At 41.0% G+C, this 17,715-nt stretch overlaps 1 protein-coding gene and 1 pseudogene across 1 annotated transcript in view; one reads left to right on the forward strand and one right to left on the reverse strand.

Moving 5' to 3' along the window:
• The first annotated feature begins 1,951 nt into the window (after positions 1-1,951).
• Positions 1,952-4,672, forward strand: LOC147818137 (ly6/PLAUR domain-containing protein 1 pseudogene; annotated as a pseudogene).
• Positions 4,673-4,943: 271 nt separating this feature from the next.
• The window catches only part of gpr39 (G protein-coupled receptor 39), a 34,039-nt gene continuing 21,267 nt past the window's right edge, over positions 4,944-17,715 (reverse strand). Inside the window, exon 2 of the mRNA XM_023423089.2 lies at positions 4,944-5,481. Coding sequence (XP_023278857.1) covers positions 4,988-5,481 — 494 coding nt within the window. The 3' untranslated portion in view covers positions 4,944-4,987. The remainder of the gene's footprint in view (positions 5,482-17,715) is intronic.

Here is a 17,715-nt window from a genome sequence, read left to right on the forward strand (position 1 = left end):
CATCCATCCTTCCATTTTCTGCTGCTTCTCTGAGGTTGAGTCGCTGTGGCAGGAAGTCCAGCAAACCGGTCCAGACGTAACCTGCCCCCAACAACATTCCTCTGCTCCTCTGAGGGATCCCCAGGCCTCCCCAGACCAGACGTATCTGCACTTTTACACAAATAAAGTTCCTGGTAGCGGCTCTACTCCGAGCTCCCTCCAGATGTCAGAGCTCCTCACCCTATCTATAACAGTGAGCCCAGCCACTCTACAGTGGAAACTCATTTCAGCAGCTTGTATCTGCAATATAATTCTTTCGGTCACCACCCAGAGCTCATGACCATAGGTGAGGGTCGGAACAAAGATCGACTGGTAATAGAGAGCTTTGCCTTCCGGCTCAGTTCCCTCCTCCCCACAGCAGCCCGGTATAACACCCACTTTACTGCCGATGCTGCACCTATCTGCCTGTCAGTGTCCCGCTGCATCCTGCCCTCACTCATGAACACAACCCAGAGATACTTGGGGGCATACTGGGGCAGAAACTCCATCCCAACCTGAAGAGAGCAATCCACAGTTTTCCGGCAGAGAGCCGTGGCCTCAGACTTGGTGGTAGACAAACTCAGTTGAAGGCAAAAGACACAGTAGTTTGAATGTTCCTCTCTTACTGTACCTCCTTATACTGTAGGACAGTCGTTTTGACTTGTAACTAATTACTTAAAAACCTAAATGTAATGAGATTCCATGTAGGTTACTGCGTTAGCATGTACACTACCACTACACCTGTGTTTGACAGTCTGCTGTGAAAAAGACTGTAAACAGGCTCCATCCCATAAAGTGTCCTCGTAAACCACATCTGTGAGTGAGTCCTGGAACTGTTTCACCGAAATGAAACGCAGCCATCTCTAATGTTACTGATTTCACCTTACCTTTCCCTGCTTTGACAAGTTAAAACGCTCTGATCTGAAAAGGTCGTACGATCAGCTGCGCAGGTGTCTGGTGCTTTAGTCCAGATCAAACAGCGCCGCAAACACTTTTCAAGCTAATGTCCCACTTCTTCTGAAGTAAAATGCCAGCATTCAAACAGTTTCACACCTTAAGACTGGGAAGAACTCAGATTTGATGGCGACATTAATCTTATGTTTCCTTCCTTTACATGTACTCTTAAGCCTTTGTGTTCGCTGTGTGGCCAGTAAAACATATAGCAGGAGATAAACGCTTCATGGTTGAGTGTTTAAATGGTATTAAAGGAAACCAAACCATCAACCCCACTACTTGTTCTGCTGCAGGGTGGATCAGTGTGTATCACTGGGGAGGTGCTGCTGCAGGTTGATCGACTGCTGCTTTGTGTTTCACACTGCTGCATCAGCTTCTCCCTGCAACTCCTCAGGTTCTTGGTTTGTCTGGCTCGTATGAATAACCACCTAATGTACTGTGTGTGTGTGTGTGTGTGTGTGTGTGTGTGTGTTTCTGCTAGTCCACTGGTTCTCAGAGTGGCATTCTCACTTCTCACGTCTCAGTTTCACAGTCCACACTCTATCTCACTGTGCTGCTGCTCAGCATTGTTGGCTCGAAGCGAAGAGGGAAGTCGAGCCACTGAAAGAGTTACAGGGTGAGAAGTAAGGGCTGTGTTTTTCCTCATTCATGCACTAATTATACTGCACTGAATGCTAACACTGATACTGACAACTAGAGCATGTGCATATCTGCTGAAAACAGTGTTGTATGCAGAAGACAGCTAAGTGTAATGATGTGGCTGCATTAGGAGCATTAGCCCAGTATTAAAGAGATGTTGAAAGTCAGGTTTCCCTTTGAACTAAAATCCCCTTAATGATAATACATCTTATTTATCGTTATAAGCACCCATCTTAGTGTTTCTCTCTTTGTTCCTTTTCTGTCTCTATCTCTCTAACACACACACACAAACACACACACACACACTCTAATCCTCTCATTACGAGCCTAATGCATCTGTTTCCGTCCCACTTCAGGGATACACTACCGCAAGTCCTGCGCCTCATCAGGAGCTTGTCTCATCGCTTCTTCCGGCTACCAGCAGTTCTGCACCGGCAAGCTCAACTCAGTGTGCATCACCTGCTGCAACACACCGCTGTGTAACGGACCGCGCCAGAAGAAACGACCACAACCGTCCGCTGCCATCGCCCTGACCCCGCCACGGCTCCCTGCGTTTACTCTCTGCGTCCTCCTCCTGCTGTCCTCCGCCCTGTGCTGACAGACCTTCATTACCTGAGTTAAGATGTGCATTTAAAAAAAAAAAAAAATGCTCTGCTGCCGACAGCGGAGAAGACATGAACCAGAACTGTGTAAGCTGAGATGTACAGTACATACTTCAAAATGTATATTCTCTAAGGCGCGTGGAAGCTGTGTACAGTATTTGTTTTCTTCACTCCCCCCCCCCCCCCCCCCCCCCGCTTTCTGTCGCAGCTTGCCTCCAAAGTTCAAACACCACGCAGCACTGGGAAGTTTCATCATCAAAAAAAAAAACTGCATCTGCTGCTGCAAGTGGAGCGGGGGTAAGGTGAGGTGGAGGACAGATGACACCGCTTCTAGCTATTTATTGGACAGCAGGTGGCTCATCCTCGTTTGTCTTTATTTATTTACACTGCAAGGTCAAATGAGGCATGTGGCAGGAAAGAAAAAGTAAGACCAGATTCATCACTCATTCTCCCAGCCTTAGGAAAAGATCTCCAGATTAAATAAGTCCATGATTAACAATCGCCAGGTTTGCAGTACATTTATGAACTGAATAAGACTCATGTATGATATGTGTGACAATGATGTTGTTTAATGAGTCCGGAAACAAAGGTGTGCAGTCATGGAGCGAGGGAGCGGATGAAGGAGGATGCAGCCCTCAAGCCTCTCACAGGTACAACATAATTTCATCAGAGTGACAGCTCTGCAATAACCAGCTGTGGAAGCCATAAAAAAAACATCCTGTTTTAGCCTGAAACTTTTCTCTGCTTATTCTGTAACAGCTGTTGCGGTCGGCTCACAGATATTGTACATAGAGCTACAAGAGCATGCTGAAATACACAGAAACCTTTTTTCGCATTGCATTGAAAGGGACACGGAGAGTGGCTGTCAGTGACTGATGGACCACGCCAGCTTTTTGGGAGTTTTGCCCTGCGGTCACTTTAGAGAGAGACTATACGACACTGAAAGGATATCTGAAGTTATCCTTTATGACAGGAGGTAATGTTATTACTCAAAATCTAATTGTAAGAGTCACTTGCTTTTGCCGTGGTTAAAGTTAAAATATGAAAAATGGGTTTCCTGCAGATTTGAGCATTTCTTTGGACAGAACCGAACCTTAAAGGTATCCTGTGGCGTTTCCCTGTAAATAAACAGTTATGTTTACATTCAGTGTGTCTCACAAAAAGGTATTGTGTGTATCCTTGAGGTCCAACAGACATGTGAACATGAACGTGTCCCTGCCGTCCTGTCAGCCATTATGCTTATTGTATATGAGACTGTCCTCTAAAGGATCACGGCAACAGTTTCAGCCAGTGCCGCAGAACAATACATGTTTACATTATAGTGACATAGCCCCTAGTGGCATGGACAAACAACATATTTTGTTGTTTAATTAAGAGGTCTTGAGTATCTAATACATAAACTCTCTGACAACAACATGCAGGACACTACTACTACTTTATTATATAAGTATCAACCTCGTGTACATGGGGAAATCTCCTTCATCGGGAAATAATTGGTTATTCACTCAAGGCACAGAATAGTTCATTCCAATGAAAGTTGTGCACTGTTTGCATATAAATAATTCAGACTCACTCTGACTCACTCATTTTTTGGCCCATGGTGAATTCCTGCTGTCTCGCCGAAGCTATTTTCTTATTTACTTCTCTTCTTGACGTTTCCAAGTTAATTGGACCTAGAGGGTCACATTCTGATAATACAGAGAGAGGTTTCTGAGGTTTATGAGGCTCATTTAATTATATTAACCATTTTATAGCCGCTCATTTTATAATGAATGTGTAAAGGGAAAAGTCTCTTTGGGACCAGCTGTTCCTGAAGTCACGCATGCACCATGCATTCACACTTCCACCCTCTGCAGTCAACAGGAAAGCATAATGTGTCACCATCAAGTTCATGAGTGTGTATATCAGTGTGTATATGAGTGTGTATATGCGTCCTCATGTGCAATATTGTCGAGTAGGAGATGTTCTATAATATACTTACACACGTTCACTGTTTCTGTGAGTGTATATTTTGCAACATGCTTGAAGATGAGACGATACATGAATTAAATTTGAATTCAAATTCAGTTTGCAATTTGAACATATATGCGGAGATCACAAGGACCTGCACATCCAAACAACGCTCCACGGCATCTCTAGTGGTCAAAAAACGCCATTGTTTCCCTTCAACGTTAACTCAAACTGTGGGGTCTTCATGCTTAACTGAATCTTTGAGTTTTTGTAAAATAATTTTCTGGCTTGATAGTAATATCACATTCACATAGTTAAAGTGGTGGTTCTGGGTATTTGGCGCGGGGTTGTGTGAGGTTGTGCGTAGTGATACGTTAGTTCAAACGGTTCACAGCTGTAGTTCTAAAGTGAAAGGCTGTTTGATGGAGATAAAGTGGTGAAAATATTCAAAAATAAAACTTAAACTGATACTGATCTTTTTTTTTCTGTGGGAATTCTTTAAAGTGGCTCCACAACACATCACTGCTTCTGGCCCCGGAGCTCCTGCTGCTTCTCTAATAAATAGATAAGTACCTCACACAACCCCACATCAAATAACCCAAACTATCACTTTAATGTGAGTTGTGCCATTATGCTTTCTATTGTGCCGACGTGTCAGCTGAGTGTGATCTATCCCTGACTTAACACTTTGTACTGTGTTTACTGTGTATAAGGAATATCTCTCTATTTGTTTCTAACGGCAGAGCACAGATGTCCTTGAATCAAGCAGTTTCCTCCATGTTTGTTTTTACTGTTTACTGTGTTGCATTAAATTGTACAGCACATTATATTTCACTCTCTGACGGTTCGTCTGTCTTTATTTTGACTGTGTGTGACTCTTCAATGAGGCTGAGGGATGTCTGGGTATTTGAAGCCACTCCCGAGTCACTCTGAAAGGTTGTAAAAGTGGGAGGAGCTTTCTCCTGTGGGAGGGTGGTGCGTTTTGCGCCGCTTCGACGAAATGACTTTATCAGCAGGGGCCGGAGGGAACGCGCTGAGGCAGCGTTGGTCTTCTGCAAGGTGCGCTTGTTCACGTGTTCGATGGTGAGGTGGCACCGAAGGACCTGGACAAAGACCTCCCTGAACTGTCTGGACGACAGGTTATAAAGGAAAGGGTTGATGACAGAGCTGAGGTAGAAGAAGGTGTCAGCCACAGGGTGAAGTTTGACGTAGCTCCTGAAGTAGGGAGTTGACCAGCGCGACTTGGGTATGGCGGCCATCATGAGGCGACGAATCTGGTTGGGCAGCCAGCAGACCGTCAAGGATCCCACGATGAGACCTGAAGGAAAGTCAGAGGCACATATATAATAATATTTAAAACTAATCTGTTTTCCTGCTCAGAATATTGTTACTGTTCTGATATCTGTCTGTTAAACATATGGCTGCAAGACCTGGGACCTGTTAGCCTGCCTCAATATAAAGACTGGAAACACAGGAAAACAGCAAACATATAATATCTTTTTTATTAATTACAAATAAAACCACCAGATGTTTCAGGGTGTTGTGTGCTGAGCTATTTCCTGTGCAGGTGCAGCCGCTTCCTGGAGTCTGGTTGTCACAGAGACATTACCAGAGCAACAAAGACTTTACTCATGAACAGACCCAATATAGCTGTAAAATAACTTGTCATTTTTGTGTGGATTCAACAAACCCAATACATAATGTGTTGATTAGTGAGTTTAACCGGTGCTTTGGACAGAGTCTCTAGGCTAAACTAAACTAACCATATCCTGGCTTAATTTTAAACAGGCAAACATTGAGACTGTTGCCAACCTTCTTCTCTAATTCTCAGCAGGAAGATGCATTAGTTTTTGTTTCTAAAAACACACCCGAGCAGGTAGAGGTTCATGATACATCGTGCTGATGGACACACTGACCTATCTATACAGTGTGTATACATGTGTTAGGTGTTTTGTGGCTCCGCTTGTGTGAGGAGATCTTCAATAGGAAGGCTGATAGTAGATTTGATTTTACAGTCAATGCAAAATTGCATAATAATGTTTTTGTCACGTCATCTAAACGCATCAGAAACCAGCAGTTGGCTGCCACAGTCTGTTTGGCTTTTTGCCAAGTATCTTTGAAAATCATTAATTATCACTTCTTACACAGGGCATCAGTTCACGAAGGCGTTTTATCCTCCCAGACTAATTTTACTTCATCTTTAATGAAGTAAAGCAGTTGTGCACCTCCTGTACAACGAAACAGGTTTGTTCCTGAAGCTTTCAGTTTCCTCCAGGTTGTTTTTTTCTTGGCTGATTTAAATGAACATGATTGAAACCAGGCTCATCATACCTGCTGATATATTTTCCCTCCCATTCTGATCCTATTTCCAACTGTCCCGCAGGGGCTCCAAAAAATTACCAAACATTAACCACAGTGCCTGCACCAGGCACCTTTGGCTACATCTTATTTTACCACTTATTCAGAAACATTCAACCTCCAGGACACAGGACTGCCTGCACCAGCCTGCTGACATATCTCATCTGTCACATCTGAGTCATGTGCTTACTCCCTAGAAGTACTAACAGTCTGATCTGGTGTTTATCCATTTCCTGCACTGTTTTTAATGGGGAAATACACTGTGAGCAAACAGCCTTTCAAGATTCACAGAATTGTCTGGCTTAAGAGATCACTTCCTGTTGAGGAACACAGATATCAACATGTTTATTTATAATGCTCCTTCCAAGACGACTGAGGGAAATATTTATTCTTCTTATTCTTTATGCTTTAAGAGACAAATCTATGTGGTATAAAACTCCAATCCTCCAACCTAAAGGACCATCTGAGTAGATGTGACCCATAAGAGTGTAACAGTGGCAGGTATACCAGACCTGTGTTGTCATGGTAACAACAATAAACATGTGGTTTACATTGTGGAATGGTCATGGTTTGTTTAGGTTTAGGCACAAAAACTACTTAAGTGTAGGAGTTAGAATAAATACGTTCTTAAGGTTAGAGGACCTGTGTCGTCACGGTTACAATAATAAACGTGGTAAAGATTGGAGAATGATCATGAACAAAGAGGCTATTCCTAAGTTTTTCTCAGTGGTGGTAGTGATTGTGGCTTGACAAGAGCTTCAGTGCGTTTACAAGACAGTGAGTCGGAACATGAGGAGATGGGCAAAACTTACAAATAGCTTATTTAAAAGATACTATGTTGATTATCGGCTTCACACAGGAAACAAACACTACTGTCCTGTGTCAAAGTCCTGTGCTTTGTCGACCCATCCATCCACCCCAACCACTTCCTAACATGGGACATTTATACTACAGCCCCTAACTTCCTTCTGTACTCCCGTCATAATTACTACAGCCACCAGATTTACCTTCTACTGTTTATTAGTAGTGATAGGGAACGGCAAATTTTGGTCCTTGGTTCTGTTCCCAAGGACATAGTGAGTCTCATTTTGTGCTAATATGAAGTGTCAGTTCATCATGGCTGCCCATGTGTGAGGAAGGATCCAGGGCCTGAGTTACCACTGATGACACCAAGGCCATGTCTTTGTTAATTTCATGGAAACTTGGGGATTTTAGCAACTTGAGGTGCAGTTTAAGTATGCTTTGTTTTTTGTCTATTTGTTTTTTGGGTTTTTTTGGACTGCATTGACTCTATTTTAATGACTGGGTATGTCTGAATGCAAGCAATTTTGTCAGTAAATTGCTTCCCCTGGAGAAAAACAGTATAAATAGTTCTGAATAATATGAATAGTTCTACCATATCCGGAGGCCAAAAAACATCTAGGTAAATAGTCATGGCCCTCGGTCCTCAGAGGATGAATCCTAATGACTTTGGTGAGGTCCCAACAACCCTGGTAGATATTCATGATCACCACAAAATAACTTGGTGATTCTTTGACTTTTCCTCTCACACCATCATCAAGTCAAAATTTTTATTTGTCCAAAACTTTGGTTGATAACTAAATACCTGCAAAACTAATGACATTCCCATCAGCCTCTGTTGCACTTTGTACGTGGCACAAATTAGCAAACGTTAGCATGATAACAAGCAAAAATAAGATGAACATGGTAAACACTAAACCTCCTTAGTATCAGTATGTTAGCATTATCATTGTGAGCATGTTAGCATGCTGACATTTATCTCAAAGCACCACTGGGCATATGTACATCCTCATAGAGGTGTTAGCATGGCTATAAAACAGTCTCCAGTTTTCACCGCTTGCTTACACATACAGGACATTTTTGACAATGCCATGTAGCCACATGACACATGTCCACATGTCCCAGCATGTGCAATCACAGTTTCAGTGTGGGGCCAGAGGCTCGTCCATCAGCCTGCTGATGTGACTCAAACCTGCTAGCCATTAGAAAAGATCAGACCCATTTCCAGAGCGATGTACCGTTTGCTGTTGCTTAGCAGCAGCATCATCATCACAGGTTTAGCTTTGGCCTGGTGGCTTTTAAGCAACCCAAACAAGAGGTTAAGAAAAACTGATGCAAACACATCTCTCTGCTGTTTGTCTGTAAAAAAAATAACATCTGCCTGGCTCCAACATGTTTCTACTCTGACCTGTTTCTGCATTGATATTGAACAGTTTATTGTTTTTTGATTAATTAATATCATTTTTGCAAGATTGCTTCTATTTCCAGTTTTCAGTAATTGAAAATAATATGATCCAATGCAATCAGTACACCTGGCATTTTCATTCAGTCACAAGCACATGGAGAATTGTTTTATTGATTGATTTGACAGGCTTCATTAGTACGTGACATGAGTGAAAATCAGCTGAATGCAGGGCAAATTATGGTATGCAAGCTCAGGTAATAGTTTCCTCTCAGAACAGTCTGTCATCTCAGAACTTGGAGACAGAGACAGAAGGTAAGTGAACAAGCAGGGACAAAGAAAGGGACAGACCTACTCCTTTAATCAGTGTGGCCATGTGTCATTTTCCCCTGAAGGTTTTGATAGATAATTAAAGACACAACGGTAATTTAATGAGTCCCTGTTTGTCAAAGTGTCTGTAAATGTATTCTCCTCTTGACCTTTTCAAAAACCCAAACACTTGGTCAGCCGGTCTCATCCCAACTTTGTGGCTCCATAAGCATTTTCTGTAATTAAATGACAGCTCCACCATTATTTTAATCTATGAGTCCAATAGGAGGCAATGTTCAGGGTGTTATTCAGCATCAGCAGCTGTGACTTGCTGAAATCTGACCAAATCCTGTGGTTGAAAACATCCTGCCAAGCCGACACACGCTCTCATTCCCAACTCATCACATACTGATAGGACTGGGTATCGAACTTCCATACATTTATTGACTGACGAAATTGATTTTATACTATCAAGGATGAAACACTCACAACACAACACAAATTTCAATATCTGAGGAGTAAATGAGTAAATCTCATCAGCGTGAGTGAGCCAATAAGCATGCAGCATGCTCGGACCAAGGTCTAATAATGCTGGTGGTCAGTGTTGTGCATGAACACAATAATTGAGCGAAGTTCATTGAACGCTCTCATTTTTTGGTGAACTAATGAACGTGAACGTAAGCGTTGTTTACTCACGTTAAGAACGCTCACACTAGATCGTGATGGTAGTTCGCCAACTGCCAAAAAAAAGACACCAGAAGAAGAAGAGCTGTTGTGGTTTTACGGCTGCACCCGGCCTGTGTCAGGTGTCTAGAGCTGCCAATACACACAGCACACATTTTTTAACAATACCCAACCTAACATACAGATGTTTGGTCAGGACCCCCTGGCGTCACTTTTTAACACACTGGTTACACAGTTAGCTTCATTTTTCAATGTGCAGAGTCAACATATTTTTTGAATGAATGAATGTGAAAGTGCTACAGAGAACCAGGATTCAGATCCACAGTTCTGTCTCTGCGCTCTTGTTAAGGTTAGATTGTGGTTTTGGTCTTCGGTTTACTTGACTCGTGTCAACTTTCAATCCAGCAGAGAACGTTGGAAGAGTTCTGGATTCACCCTGTACGGTGCAGACGACTGAGGAGTGAGACTCCTCTGGCCGAGCACAAAGATGTCAGTCTCTTTCTGAAAGGCTCCTCTGCTGCGTATTTAATGGAGCATAACAGACTGTTTAATGCCAAAATACATGATGCTTTTCATTGAATGTTGTACGAGAGTGTACGCCTGTGGAAATGAGTAATAAACATTAAATTGTGGTTTTTATAAAAATGTGAAAACAGGTCATCCTATCAGGGTCTAGTGTTATAATGACACATCATCACACTGAATTCCAGCTTTTAAAAAGTGATTGGACTGATTGGACAAATGGGAACGCTGGAACTGAAGGCAATTTTATTTCTAACATGATATCCCTATAAACCAACTGCTCTGACACAATGTGGGAGAATGATTCACTAGTTCACAAGGGGAAGCTATCATTAAAGAAATCTGCATTTTTTTTTTTTTTTTTAAACCTGTGAGTTAAATGACTTCCTAATGTACAACTCATTGCTCTTACTCCTGCACCCACTTAACATCAGCACCCAGATCTGCAGCTCTGCACAGCTTTTAGTTTCATTCTAGCTGATCGTTCTTCATCCCAGACACAGACTTTATTGTTGAGTCTCATCACTCTCATCGACCCCTCCATTACACCGCAGTCTACTAGTTCCAGTAAAAGAGCTCAGAGAAGCTCAGAGAAACTACGTGCAACCAAGCAGAGATACAGTTTGTACTGCAGGTAAATAAGTGAAAGCAGGTGAATATTAAAGTTACTGTCTGAAATGGACAGAAAGATAAGTCCAGGCTTGCTCTGTCTGCTGGGTGTAAGTAGACGAAACCTCGATTGGCAGACGGTTTGAGTACATCTACACTGAGCTCTCTGATTCTAATGTGCGTGTGAAAACTATTTGTCTCAGTGTTTCCATGTTGTTTTTGTTGTTGTCATTGAATATTTTGTACAATGACTATTTTGCAGGGGCCCGTGTTCCCAGTGAAACACCTGAACATGAAAACAAGATAAATCTCTTCTTCCTCTTTATGGTTGCCAAACATCTTGGACAAACAGCCCAGCCGACCAAATCATTATTTTATGTTCGTGATGTCGTCTACAGACTGAGACAGTTACTTTGCAGAGTGAGAGCCCATTACACCTCATCCTGCTCTGTGTGGTCCAGGTCAATGACAGTAGCTCTGCTGTGTATTCAGCTATATTAGCATTTAAAATGAACAATCAAAGAGAAAGTTAGAGGCAACTGAACAATGTCTTCTTAACTTTGCTAGCACACAGCCCCCAACCCTCAGAGGTCTGGCTTACATCATCGTTTTGCAAAAACCTCCATTAACCCAGTGCACACTGAAACACGAGCTGGTGTTTTCAGATTTACACACTAAAGGCAATTTTGGAAAAAAGAAAAAAATGCTGATGAAGTCGGGACAGAGTTGAAATGGAGAAAAAAGTGTGCATCGATGATTCACCTTAATGTGAACATACTCGAAGTGGCATGTGTTTTTTGGACGTTCTACGGTCTGCTAGCAGAGTTGGATTACCAACTGAAAAGCAGGTCACTGTGTAACAGTAACAGCAGTGAGCAGTTTGTTTGTGGTAATTTGAATTTGAATTTCCCAAATCCCAAATCCTCAAATTATAATTGTTTATTTTTCTAACCAACACCCTAAACACACAGATATTTGATTTACAAAGACGTAAACAGAGAAAACAACAAATCCTTACGTTAAATACCAGTATTAAAATATGATTATCAAAAATGTTGCTGATCACTTTTTTTTTTTTCCAATCAAACTGTTTCAGTTCTAATTGCAAATACGCACCGCAATGGGCCAGTGGCTCAGTCATGCCCCCTGTGGCGGGAACACTGCAGCTTTTTAAAAGCCCATTTTCCACACTTGAAGGCCTTATGAACGACACTAACTGTGCAGATGAGTGAATACGACACACTGCGCTGTTTGAAATACAACCTGGAGGGATGATACATTTTGCCAGTTAGTTCAGACGTTTTGAAACTTACAAAGTTCAAAATCTGAATAGGCCACTAAAAATGTCACTCAGACAGACGATGCAGCCTGTTACTGATTAGCTGCCTTTATCATCCGCGGTCGTACTCGGATCAAGGCGGCAGATCGTGTACGAGATGGTTGTATCGCTCTGTAAGATGGTGGTGGTGGCGGGCGGTGGTGATGGCGGTGGTGGTGGTGGTGGGGTGTTCCTACCTGTCACACTGGCTCATTGCTCACAGTCTGAGCATTCATCTGGAAAATTGCCACTGAGTCAGCAGAATTCAGTGGCAGCCCTGCAAAGAGGAGTGCATGCAGCTGAAGTTGTCAAAGTCCATGTGTGCACTCCAGTCTCGGGTATGTATGAAGCCCTCACATGTTGTTGATAAACCTTTACCATTATTATTATTATCTGAGCTGACAGTCTCATCAGTTATGTCCCCAAGCTCTCTGACACACACCCCTAAACACACACACACACACACACACACACACACACACACACACACACACACACACACACATCAGCAAGACTCACTGTCTCTGCCATGAGCAAAATATAACTGTCTGCTAATTAGAAAGCAATTAAACCAGATTATTGGAACAATTAATTGTCTGTCTTTGCTGTAATTGGAGTGTGTTTGATTGAGCCTCTCAGTTGCTTGGTGCAGTAGACAGAAGGGGAAAAAGGGATAAGCTGAACCATTGTTGCAAGTAAACATGATTTACACTGCTAACGTGCTGAAGAGGGAAAACACTCTGAAGAAGTTTTAATGTCACCTTCAGCTGTGAGTTGGAGATGAAAATGTGACCTTTTACTTCCAAGGAGTTCAACATCCTCCTGTTCTTTCAGCTGTCAAACATTTTCATGAAATCAAAACCTCGTTTTTTATATTTTATTAATGGTCTCAACATTGGTAGGGACACAACAAGCGCACCACACCTCTAAAACAAAACCTTTTTAATGTTGAATCCCAATTTACATTTAAATAAAAACTGTAAACAGCAGATCGAAGATTAAAGGAAAGTAAACTTCAGAAAATTACTTGCTAATGAGAAAGAGAGAAAAATATATATATATTTTCTGTATCAAACATCACCCTCTTTATATTCAGTAGTCCTAAAGTTCCTCTTTTCCTCTTGATTTTACAGTTATAAGTAGCTCCACCTTGACCAGCTACAACAGTAAAATGCTGCTAATCCAGTGATGCATCAGTATTAACAATCTAATAATGTAGTGATGTAAGGTAGCTACCAGGTTTTCATTTTAAATCAGTGTGGCTACAGGCTGCTTAGTTTACTGCCTATTACTGATGCTCAGGATGGTGAAAAAGCCCCTGACGTCTCTTTTCTGGTGGTATGATAAGTACAAAATGTGGAGCAAAGGCAGTCATCTGAAATTCTAACATTTTTGCCCATGCTTCTTCAGTTTCTGTCAGTAATCAGATGCTACCATGCCTAAATTGGTTGTCTTGGAGACGTAGCCTCTGGGAGAGCAGATCATAATTATCTAATGAATTCAATCCAAACATAATGCGAAGAAATTCACTCAAATATTAGTAGGGACGTGTACATACTGTCCATATGCATACATATGCCCATGGTGGTCAGCATGTTTTCAGAAATAGCAGTTCAACATGTTTACATTGTGTTTTCTCTTTAAATCTCAGTTTTTAGTGCTAGTAACATTTTCCTACTCAGGATTCAAGTTGCCTGTGCCTGCATGAGGCATTTGCAGGAAATGATGCAGTATGTAATCCAGTGTTACAGAAGCATCAGAGTCTACTGTTCACTGCACTGTCTAAGTGCTGTACTGAGTTAGCCTACTGCTAATGCTAACACAACATTTCCTACTACTGCTGCTGCCATGGGTGCAGTGGGTGGTAATGGTGCTATCATCCCCTAATTTTCAAAGGGGGGAACACGGTGTGTCAATAGCTGGCTATTTTACCATAACCAAATGGATACTGGAAATTTAGTAGTGAATGTGCGAATGTCATGATGGTCATTCCATCACGTCAGATCAAAGTGCAGGTACTGTCGCTGAACAATGACACGGAAAACAACAATGGATTGCTTTACTAGCACTTTGTACTTTGGATTATACAATACAGCATGAAATCTGATTGCAGTTACAATTATTATTGACTTGACTCTTATGAAGTTTGTTTGGCTGCCCTGTAAGCAGACAGAGAGATAACACAGGGGCTGCTCAAGGAGTGTTGGCTTGCATGTAGTATTAATCAAGGGTGTCGCCAAATTAACCAGGACCGAGAGTTTAAGGGTTCTCAAAGCAAAGTTACAGCAAACGTGATCTAAAATCCAGCTCTGCTCAAACTTACAAATATCTTAATGTCTTTAAACAAGTTTCTCTTTTAACAGTGCCGGCGCCAATTAGACAAATGACTGCGAAGTACACATCAGAGGAGAAGCTCTCATGAGAGCAGTGTTTCTTATTTGGATCTATTTTGACAAAAAAACAGTAAAAAGGATGATGAAATTTAAGTAAAGAAAAACATGGAAGCAATTAAACAGCTATTTATGACATTTGAAAGAGCCGATGGCAAGACACCAACACCATTAACAGCTATTTAGTTAAAAAAAAATTACACACATTCCAGTGCCTGTGCAGAGATAAGCTGTGCCGAATCTGTCAACCTTCAACTGTCATGGAGTCATGGGAGATTTGTGAAACTAACATAATATTTTTTGACAGATTCATTTATAATACAATATAAACAATTTGAAAATATCTTGCTGTTATCTGATCTACTTTCAGACTGAAGAGGCTGACCATCAAAACACCCCAGCGGCTCAAAACAAGTAAAGCGCTCGCACTGAAGAACCTGGGTCCAGATCTGAATATGACACTTAGTGCCCTATAATCAAATGAATATTCAATAGCACGAGCAGAGACTCTGAAATGATCACTTTGACTTCACTTAACTCTTTTGGAGGCAGACTGTCTGCTCCAGACATAACACCACACACCTGCGCCACACTGTTATAGGCTGCATATGAGTGTTTAGCAGGGCTTTTGAAAATGCTAAATTTCTTTCATAACTCAACTGGGGGACTTTTCAAATAGAGGGCATCACCACATCATTGATGCACTTCATTTCCATGATTGGAAACGCCTCCGTAGATTCAAACGGAATAATCAGGAGAAGGAAAATATTTCCTCCGGTATATAAACGCACCGCCTGACTGAGGACTGAATCTTGACAGTAGCCGTGTATGACCATCTTGATTGCATATTGATTTAAAGCATATGTCAAATCTATAACTACCAAAATGAAGTGTTAATGAAGGAGAAGATGAATGTGTGTTGAAATTATTCAGATGTGCATGATGAGGGGAAAGTTAAGGAATGAGCTTCACTTGTTTGCTGCGTGATTAGAAACTGATTTCACCCTCAGAAGCTGTTTATTTCAGTCTGCGTCAGTGGGGGATTTACTGTAATATGAACCAACAAAATATAGTAGGCTACTGATTTTTCTAGACGAAGTATGGAGCAAAGTTTGCATCACTGAATGAAAGCTGTTACCTAAAACTGTCAATGTGGTCTATAATTTATATTTCTTTAACTTTGGTCTATGAACTTTGGAGCCTGAAACTGACATAAAAGGTTCTCAGACACAAGAGAAGAACTTCATAAATAATACTGCTTGTTAAATCATTACACAGAGTGCAAAAACAAATATAAAGCTGTAGACTCTTGCTTTAGTCCAATGAGTTTTCAAAAAAAGCATGAAGCTGTTTTTTCAATTTTTCCTTGCGAAAAACAACTGATAGAAAGTCAAAGTAACTGAGGGGACTATGGAGCACCAGCCTTTACAGACAGCTTGACATTTTGTACATGTGCAATTTAATGTCTGTTTTCATAACGTCAAAGCACAAAATAGTGGTAACGGTTATAGCTAACTTAGCAGGGCAGTTAGCTAACTGCTACACACCAATCACCAGGGCAGTTAGCTAGTTAGCTTAGGGGAATGGGTGCAAAAAATAGATCAATAAATAAATGAAATAATGAATAAAGGATGTTAAAGATAAATAAATGATCCAGTGAGAGAGAAAAAAAGGGAGTACAATAAATTAGGTAGCCTATAGTGTGAAGTATTCATTTGTTGTATTGTCCAATAGGTGGAAAAGGAATAAAAAGTTTGTTTTGTTTTACCAAATTACTGGAGAATATGTACATTATTTTAATGATATAACTAGTGATAATATTATTTGATTGATTTAGTAATATTTTTGAGTTATTTATGAGCCTTTACTTCATTTTGTGTACATAATAAACTGCAAGTGTGTTTAATCACCGAGAGTGAATGAAATGTGTAAACATGTAGCCACACATAAACACAAACAACCTCTGTTCTAGTGCAGGAAATGAAAATAAAAGCTAAAATCAATGTCGTGCAGAGCACTGTGATGAGTAAATAATATTGATCTGCATAGATTTTCTCCTCAGACACTGGATGAAGCTCTACCGAAGGTCTTTCTTGTGGATAATAAGCAGCCTGTGATGAAAGCAAACATTATAAAAGCCTGTGACAGCGAGTACAAATATCCCTTGAACCCACACACACCATCAGAACAGACTGTGGATGAATTACACCCACAGAGAGTATAAAGGAGCTTTTTGTAGATTGAAACTTTGGCATATCCGTCGCATAATGAGTTTTTGGTTCGTCAGATGGGTGGGTTTAACAAGTCGGCCAGCTCAGATAGTGCCAGGTAGACATCACAGAAAAATATCCTTAGTTTCAAATAGTCAAACATTGTCTGAATACTTCCATAAATTGTGTCTTTCATGGCAAAGTTCAGTTAAACCATGAAGACAGATGGGAAATAGTTTTTGAAAAGGGGTCAATTAAGGTTTCTTCCCACTGTGTAACAACTACGTTGAGTGCATTAAATCTTATCCACGAAAGCCTCTCAGACCAGGTGAATCTAAACTCATTTATGAGCCTGTCAGCCACAAACAGAGTGATTTCCTCTCCCGCTGCAAACGGAGGAAGAAGTGACTTTTAGTAATGTTGCGCTCAAATCCAGGAAGAGTGGGAATGAATTAATTTGGAGGCTAACAGAAGATCCTCAGTCATTAAACCACTTGAATAACTTGAGTAAGGCACGGGGGAATATTATTCATAATGGAACTAATCTAATCATTTTAGAAGCGTTTTTCTCGTGGAGACACGGCTGCCTGATGATAGATAATCCTGCTCTGGAGATTCTTGTTTGTTATCATGGAAACTTGGAAAGGATGCTGTTGAATATGCACAGATGTTCTTCAATAGAGTTGTGGTCTAATTCTATTGCAAATCGTTTTCTTCACATATTTACACTCAACATTTGTTGGACATTAGAATAATGCAGCCACAGTGAGTGGTTTGTTCATTTTGAGTCAGTTTGGGTTAAATTCCCTCAATGTGATCTGTAAATTATGATATTCGCATTACATGAGAGCGAATTTATTATTATTATGATTATTTTGACATCAACAACTTCTCTCTCTGTAGCTGAAGGTTGATTCAGTTTGTCATCTTAGTTGAATCCACTTGAATC

The sequence above is a fragment of the Seriola lalandi genome, unplaced genomic scaffold (genome assembly GCF_002814215.2).
Source record: "Seriola lalandi dorsalis isolate HSWRI2012SDOR001 ecotype SW California unplaced genomic scaffold, Sedor1 jcf7180002054689, whole genome shotgun sequence".
Lineage (NCBI taxonomy): Eukaryota > Metazoa > Chordata > Actinopteri > Carangiformes > Carangidae > Seriola > Seriola lalandi.